At 28.5% G+C, this 9,064-nt stretch overlaps 1 protein-coding gene and 1 pseudogene across 1 annotated transcript; one reads left to right on the top strand and one right to left on the bottom strand.

Annotated features, from left to right (window-relative positions):
* Window positions 1–1,081: 1,081 nt before the first annotated feature.
* LOC126554061 (uncharacterized) lies at window positions 1,082–4,419 on the bottom strand. Its single transcript, XM_050209174.1, has 3 exons — window positions 4,176–4,419; window positions 1,784–3,965; window positions 1,082–1,228 (listed from the first exon to the last, which is right to left on the bottom strand). The coding sequence occupies exons 2-3, from the start codon at window positions 2,594–2,596 to the stop codon at window positions 1,082–1,084; spliced, it is 960 nt and encodes a 319-aa protein (XP_050065131.1). The 5' UTR covers window positions 2,597–3,965; window positions 4,176–4,419.
* Window positions 4,420–8,069: 3,650 nt separating this feature from the next.
* LOC126554058 (E3 SUMO-protein ligase ZBED1-like) lies at window positions 8,070–8,693 on the top strand (annotated as a pseudogene).
* The last annotated feature ends 371 nt before the right edge of the window (window positions 8,694–9,064 follow it).

The following is a 9,064-nucleotide window of genomic DNA, read 5'->3' as shown; positions in this document are numbered from 1 at the left end:
AGGTTTAGCAGGACCTGAATCAATACACCTAAATCATTTACCCTGGTATTTGACTGAAAACTATTAATTTGTGGATCTGTGTAGGAGTTTGATAGTAGATTTGCATTTTCTACTAGTAATGTTGTAACGTTTTTAGATCCAAAGAATCAATCTTTTAAAATGTGAAATATTAATTCAAATAAAAAAAAAAAAAATGAAAAATGTTAAAGAATGCTTACTACAACTCTGGACGATGACTGTGGAATGCCATCATTGTCTTCTTTGATATCTTTTTCAGTAGGAGTACTTGATACACTTTTTTTTATATTAAAAATGCTAAATACTAATTTCTTATCCATAATAATTCAAATCGTTTTTAATATGTAAGGTGAGGTAACTTGTTTATAGCAAACGTTTTTAAAATTAACATTACACTGACATTGGCTATTATAGTTACAATGTACAGTATACGGTATAATTAAAAACTGTCAACTGTCACACTGAAGACTGAACTAATAGAAATAGACAATAGTGCGTACAGTCCGTACAAACGTCATATTATAACATAATTTCTATGGTACAGACTACGTTGATAAAATGTGCCAATAAGTAATAACAACTGACAAGACAGCAGCAATAAACTAATAACTTATGTCTAATAATAGTAATGATCATGAACTAATAAATAATAAAATAAACTATGACGTTATATCGGCAATATGCTTGATAATCGCTGGAAAAACCGCTAGCTGTTTACCAGCTTACCCGTATAATATACTCGTACACATATATAATATTTAATTCATAGTATCCTACCTTTTACTATAACTTGTCTATTTATAAGTCTTAGGCTAGGAACAACATTTTAATGCACGACATGTTAACCGTGCGGTAAAGTCATGATGCACGTGACTGTTTTCGAATATCGCGCGATATTTATGTTCCCAATATTTCATAAATCAATTATTCTATAATTAAATTGTAAAAAAAAAAAATTATTGACCATTTATATATTTATAATAGGTACATATATTTAATATAAGAGTAAATTAGGGGGGGCTTAGATGGAATCAGGGGGGGCTTAGCCCCCCCAAGCCCCACCCTATTTGCGCCTATGCCTATAACGTCCAGCGGTGGTTTTATCGTTATCGCCGGCGATTTTCGCTCCGATGTGTGGACTTTCAAAAGAACTCAAGTGTTCCATTTTATCGCCACCGCTACCGCCACCGCCACCGCCACCGCTACCGCTCTAGTGTATGGGGACCTTTATATATATATATATATATATACAGTGCCGTAGCTAGATACTTGTGTGCCCCGGTGCAAATTGGTGTAGGTGCCCCATAAATAGTGTACACCATTTATAGTGTACCGTGTATTAGAATAAATATATTGAAACAAACAAATTTACACAAATATTATATAATTTAAGGTAATATCATAGAATTTTAATAAGTTAACATCTAAAACGTTATGAGGCATATTATAACAATAACTAGATTATATTAGGTATTGACTATTTAAAATTATTAGATCACTTATGATAATAATTATATTATATTATATTCGTATAGTATACTCACAAAGAAAATTAAAATAAAATGCATGCTATTATCTTATAAAAACTAGTATAGGTACCTGGTACATAAAATTTTAATTTTATTTTGTACAAATTTCAAAAAAAAAAAAAAATCTAGTTACAAATTATTAATAATTAAAGGTATGATGGCTACAAAATATGTATACATTTAATTTACATAGTATTTAAATATTAGTGTTAGATTTTAAAATTTTTTTTCTTTGCTTTTTGATTTGCGAAATTGTCAATATTTAGTTCTTCGGTGCGCTCTCTTTCTACATTTAAAATTGAAATATAATTGAGTCTTTCTTGAGAAATTGTATTTCTCAAATAATTCTTCACAAGTTTCAATATAGAAAATGATCGTTCAGCTGAAGCGACAGTTACTGGTATAGTTAAAAATATCGAGCATACAGTAATAATATCTGGAAAGCTACTTGAAAGATCATTTTCTATTATGTAATTTACCATACTAAGGATATTAGGCAATTCAATTTGATTAATAATTGATTTAAAAGACAATACTTGTCGAGTAAAATCAGAACTAATATCGATGTCATATTTTACAGCAAAATCATAAGATGCTTTGATGATATCAGCTTCAGTGTTTTCTTTTAATGAAGAAGGATTTAAAAAACTAAAATTACTTGCAACTTCATATAATCCTTCAAATCGTCTACGTATTTGAAACAATACGGTGTCAATAATTGGAAAAAAAACCTTGACTTTAAAATTATCTTTTGTTGTATTTAAACGTCTATCTCCATCTACTTCATCAAAATAATGTTTAGCGAATGCCTGTCGCTTAGTTTTAAAATCTGTAGATATATTCCATTTTGAACATATTAGTTCTGCTGTATTTAAAATATCTTTAAAATTATCTCTAAGGTTCGAAATTGACTGATAAGCTTGATCTAGAAAAGTACAAGCACTTTGAATATTTATATTTTGAGATTGTAACATTTTTGATACACATTGAGTATACCTTAAAATATTTTCCCATAAACATATCATAAGAACAAATTCAAAAGACTCCATTGAATTTTTTAAGGATTTACTAATAATTTTTCATCAGACTTATGACTAGTTAACAAAATCATTGAAAGTGATTTTAAAACATCTACAAATCTTTCTTTAAGTGCAAATAACGATTTATGTCTAGCTTCCCAACGTGTTGGACAAAGTTTTTTCAGTGTTTTTTTACGAATATCATTGGTTTCATTTCCAAAAGCTAAAAGTGCCCAACGAGGTGCGCTTGAGCTGAAAAAATTAAATATAGATTGTATTGTTTCAAAAAATCGTAGAGCGTCTGAAGAACTTTTAGCGGCATCACATATTACCAAATTCAAATTGTGAGCACAACAATGAACATACGTGGCGTTTGGAGCTTTACCAACAATTCGTTTCTGAACTCCTGAATACATACCCTTCATGACACTGGCCTCATCATATCCTTGCCCTTTGCATTTTTTTATATCTAAATTGGTATCGGAAAGAACTTAATAAATTAGGTTTTCGTAATCTTGTGCTCCATGTTGGTCTATTTTGTAAAATCCTATGAATGACTCTTTAACTTGCAAAACATGCTTTTCATGATCAATTATAACATATCTAATTATGATGCTAACTTGATCTACTTTGGTAATGTCCTGTGTAGAATCCATAATTATTGAAAATCCAGAACTGCAAGTTGATATTTCGTTGCAAATAATTTGTCTTACATTTGAAGCTAAAATTTCTATTAATTCGTTTTGAATAGTAGGGCTCAAATACTTAATTTTAAATTTTTTTTCATTGTCAAATACTGATTTTAAAATAGGATCAAATTCAGCTACTAATTTTACAGTTCTAAGAAAATTTCCTTCAGAATATTGTTTTCCTTCGTTGCCTCTTAGAGCAGTATTTCCTGCAGTTAAAGTTAGTATTATTTTAATTATGCGCGTCAATATATCTCTCCAAAATTTCGCTTCTTTTGATATTTGTGTTTCAAATTCTTTGTCGATAATTAAATTTTTAGTCCACGTTGATCTAACTTTCATAGCATTTAAATGTGACAGTGAAAATTCGTGAATATTTATTTTCTGAGAGAGATGTTGCTAGTCATTTATTCCTCCACCCATTCTTTTTTAATATAACAATTATTTTTATCAGAAAAAAGCCAGCAAGTTTCACAGTAAACCATATCCCAAATTACGGAATAACAAAGCCACGGTCTAGGAATAAGTGTACCATTTTTTAACTTCAAGTAGTAATATATTTTTGAAAATTTTCTTTTTTCAGTCATTAACAGGAAAATCTATTTCTGGTTTACAAGGTCCATACTTTAGAATTTCACGTTTCAATTTATCGCTTATACAATTTTCAAACATTCCTCGGTCGGTTGGAAATCTTGCCGATAAATCGAATTCTGTAATTTCATATTTTGAAATTATAGTATTAGGTTTATAGTCAGTATAAATTAGATAATTTTGTTGGTTATTTTATTCAAAGAAAAATAGCAATTGAAAAAGTCGAAAGAGCATTAAATTTGAAAGCAATAATAAAATCTTTGATAATGAGAAATTCCTGCTCTTTTAGTACAATGCTTTTAGTATAAATATTTAGAACGTTAACTTACCCGGGGGAGTAGTACTTTCGATAATTTCATCTTCATCAGTTGACATACGGGTTTCAGTATTAAAACTGAGCAACCCTCCTGTTTATTTTCTGTGTGTGTGTCATTTGATATTAATTCTGTGGTCGAGTTTTTATCAGTGAACAAATTTGTCCATATGTTCAGGTAAAACTACATAAATAAATACGTATATTAATAAAATAATAATAATAAATAGTTAAAAACACTAGAAAAATAAATACTAAGAAAAGGCCGAACATTATTTTTGTTATTATAATTAATAACGTAGTATTATTTTATAATATACCTAAATATGTAATAATAATTCACTGAATTATTATTTTCACAAAACATAAATGGTACCCAGTAAAAAATTGTTTTATTGTACCTATGCATCTTTTATATTTATTTATAAAATATAATAGTTTAAATAGTTGAATACATACCGTTGGTTGGCAATCCACTTGTTTTTGTAAAAAAACCACTTATTTAGGGAGCTTTGAAATATGTTCTTCCTGTTGTATTTTTTTTTTTCGTTTTTCATATCCACTCAATTGTTTTTTAGTAGACATTTTTAATTAGAATAAAAACAAGTGATACTCGCACACTAGAGCTAGGCTGTATATTCCATGCGTATTAAGGAATAAATGACTAGTCGACAAATGTTATGTTTATCTGATCGATTATAGACGCATTGTTCAACACAACAATCTAAAGACACTTTTTGAAAATTTGAAATAGATAATCGCGATAACGTGAGCCAAAACTGATGGAGTCGCTCGCAAGCCAGAGATATCATAAGTTTCCACAAACTCACTAACGACACTATACATAATAAAGTTACATATTATTATGTAACTATTACCGTCTACGCGTTTATCAACATAATAAATAAAAAGGCCTATATTCATCATCTCACAATAGTATTTAGTATAATTTTATAACGTAATTTCTTTTTTCTTTCTTGTATATTTTAGGTCACATTATTAGATAATCGGTAAGGGCGTAGGGCCCTTTCAAGATAAGTACCCCGGTGCATTGCACCGCCTGCAACGGCGGTTTCTACGGCACTGTATATATATATATACATATCATCAACACTCAGAACAAACGCTACATTATTTGTAAGTACTAGAGGTCTCGATCGAAAACGTGAATTAATACATACGTGAACACGAAGTCCGTGTATACGTGAACGAAAATTTTGTATTCACGTATACTTAATACACGTGAATTTACTATCTGTGTTCACGTATTTTAGAATAATTCACGTATTCACGTATTCACGTGTTCACGGATATTTGTGCAGTGATATAACATAATATATAATATTCTATAAGGTGACCGTCCTTTACGTACTTCACGTGTCGAGCAAATTAACTGATTATTATATTATGTTAGATAATCGATATAGATGCTTGTTTATATGAAATAAAACAAGTAGGTACCTAAATTACTGATTTATTATTATTTTGAATTGTCTGCCGTAATCTCATCCCCAGGTTTAACAATAGAGAAGTATACCCAATATTGTGTTGTGTGATTATTATTTTTCGCGAGCACGCTCTTTATTGGATATATTGTTAATTTTATCAACGGTTATTGATGAATTCAATAAGAAATAATAATTTTACCAACAAGTATTTTCACATTTGACTTTTTTTTTCTATACTGCTTGTTCGTTAAGTACAGTTACAATTTCACAGTCATGGGTAAAAAAAAAAGTTGGGTTTGGGATTATGCTAAACGGAAAGGGGATAAAGCGTATTGTGAATTATGTGATGAAGATGAAAACAATGAATATTCTTGTGTTGGTGGAACAACTGGGTCTTTAATAAGACATTTAAAAATTATGCATAAAGTTAATCAACCAGGAACATCAACAAAGTATGTACATAATAACAATTTGCTGTGATTTTTTTTTTTTATATTAATAAAAGCAATAATGCTTGCAATAAAAATTAAAACAAAAAAAAAATATATTAAGGAAAAATAGGAGTTTTTTTGTAAAACTAGCTTTTGAATAAATCGATTTTGTATTGTTTTTTTTTGTTTAAACTAAAAAAATAATGCCGTAGATACTTGAAATTTTCACCAAAGATTATTCTAGCATTTTATATGCATATTATGATTTTCAAAATACTTAAAATTTGAGATTCAAATAAACATAACATACTAACCTAACATAATCACTATATATTTTTTATATGCATGTTCAAATGTGGACAAAATTTATCCAAATCGCGAAAATTACTAATACTCTATTTGAATAAATTAAAGCGAATAATAAATACAATGTTTTCTGAAAAATTGAATCGAACCTAACAAAATAGTACAATAAATCTCAAATACCAAAATAAAGAAATTTAAATACAGTCAAATTTCTATTTAACAAACTTCTATTTAACGAAACTCTCTGTGCAACAAAATATTATATGAAATTATGTAATTTTTATTTGAAAACGTTTCTATCTAAAAAAAAAAAAATTCTATTTAACGAATTTATTTTATGTTATTTTTCTTCAACAAATATAAAAACTATTATTACTTATAAAGCACAAACTCCTCAAGAGTATAGATTGTATGTTATCATACCTAGTTAAATTTTATTACATTAGATTATCGTTATCGATGTTGATATATAAAAGACGATCTATTATAAAACCTACTATAAAATCAAATGTCATATATTATACATATTAAATACATACATACATATTTGCATTAATTTTGTACAGTAAATATTAGATTTTTAAGTAAAGAAAATTAGTGTTTATTTTTAACCAACACGTATCTAATATCTATAGGTTAATTTCATCAAATAATCTCGAAGCAATTAACTCTTTACAAGATACAGATTCATTTACAAACAGTGAATCGTCATCTTCAGGTACTAATAATGATTTTACACAACCGATACCAAGAAAGCGTCGCCGTCTTTTTGTACCTAATAATGATACTGATCGTAAATGTGACCCTGAAAGAACAGAGTCAATTCATATAGCAAACTATATGGCCAAACTTATTTCTATGAACCAGTTACCACTGTCATTTTGTTCGAGTTCTAGGTTCCGTCAATTTATGGCCGTCGTAGAACCAAATTATAAGATTATCAAAGAAGAAGCATTAAAAAAAAGATTGCATATTTTAAAATCAACTGTCGAAGAAAAAATTCGAAACAATTTAAAAGATGTCCAAAGTGTTGTGTGCACATCGGATTGTTGGTCTTCATTAGCTCAAAATTCGTATATTACTATAACTGCACATGCTTTAGATAATGATTGGTCTCCGTTGTCATTTACTTTAACAACCCAAGAAATGGAAGAACGGCATACAGCTTTAAATATTGCAGAAAGATTAGAAAATGTATTTGCTGATTGGGATATTAAAGATAGATTAACCACTGTTATTACAGATAATGCTAAAAATGTAGTAAATGCCGTTCAATTAATTACTAGTACAACAAATTATAATATTTCAGATGTGACGTGTGCAGCTCATAGTTTACAACTATTTATTAATAAAGCATTAAAAGAAGATACAATTTCCGAAATAATTAAACTAAGTAGCAGTTTAGTAGGGCATTTTAAACATTCTAATTTGGCAAAAAAATCTTTATTAAATAAACAAAAACAATTAGGTATGCCTGAACAGTCTTTATTGCAATCTTGTAAAACACGATGGAATTCGATCTACTTAATGCTGGAACGTATTTTTAAAAACAGGTGTCCAATTTCTAGTGTGATTGCTGATCGATCTATTACTTCCACACACATAGCCCAAAAATTAGAAATCTTAGAACATCAATAGTTAAAAATAGAAATTCTTGTAATTCTTCTTAAGCCATTCCAAGTAATTACAGCACTTCTATGTGGAGAAAAGCATTCACCGACTTCAATGGTAAGGCCATTGCTTAAAAAATTATTAGAAAACCATTTAATACCACACATTAATGACGACAAAATTATAAGTAATTTTAAGCAAACAATTATTTCTGATAAAAGAACGATTAATCTTGAGTGTGATTCAGAAAGCAGAGTCTCTGTACGACAAATCTCATCATTTTTGATCCAAGATATAAAAATTTGGATCATGAACCTATCGTTGCGTGAGAAAACATTCGATCGTCCGTTATGGATTTATTAAACAGAACTGATGTTCATAATGTAAATACACGACGCGAACCATCACTTCAAAAAAGTGCACTTGAGTTCCTTTACGGTGATGATGTAACTGAAAGTCAACGATTTGACGACGACAGAGTTTCAAAATATTTAGCTGAACCTCAATTAAGTTCGACTTAAATCCATTTGATTGGTGGAAATCGAGAGAAGATAAATATCCCAGCAATTGGAATATTGGCAAAAAAATATTTATCAATACCCGCCACATCAGTGAGTTCTGAACGATGCTTTTCAACGGCTGGAAATGTAGTGAATTCAAAGCGAACATCACTATTAACAAAAAATGTTAATTTGTTTGTTGGTTTTCTTATATCAAAACCGAAATTTAATACCATAATATTATATTATTTAATTTGAAATTTCTCATTTACATGTGTTATGGTTATTATTTATTATTGATGTGTACTCAATCATTCATATATTATTTGTTTTTTATATTCATAAAAATATTGCCATTTTTATTATTATATAATATTATATTCTATAATTCTATACGATTATATTCAATCCTTATTAGTTATTTCCGTGATAAATCTGATTATTTTGTAACAATTATAAAATGCATTGAATTATTAATATTAGAAATCATTCTTATTTATATGTTTAATTTAATAAACCATGATAGGTACATTGTTTTTGTTCAAATTGCTGTAGATTTTGTGTATAATGGCTAATATTAAGAGTACAAATTTAAACACTTATTGGAGG

This window comes from Aphis gossypii, unplaced genomic scaffold (assembly GCF_020184175.1).
Source record: "Aphis gossypii isolate Hap1 unplaced genomic scaffold, ASM2018417v2 Contig00421, whole genome shotgun sequence".
NCBI lineage: Eukaryota > Metazoa > Arthropoda > Insecta > Hemiptera > Aphididae > Aphis > Aphis gossypii.
The sequence above is the reverse complement of the archived record's forward strand: the minus strand, read 5'-3'. Positions and strand labels throughout refer to the sequence as shown.

Coding starts and splice junctions, on each gene's coding strand:
- LOC126554061 (XM_050209174.1), bottom strand. CDS start 2,596: ATGGAGTCTTTTGAATTTGTTCTTATGATATGTTTATGGGAAAATATT. Junction 1,229..1,783: donor ACAATTTCGCAAATCAAAAA/GCAAAGAAAAAA, acceptor CCCATACACTAG/AGCGGTAGCGGTGGCGGTGG.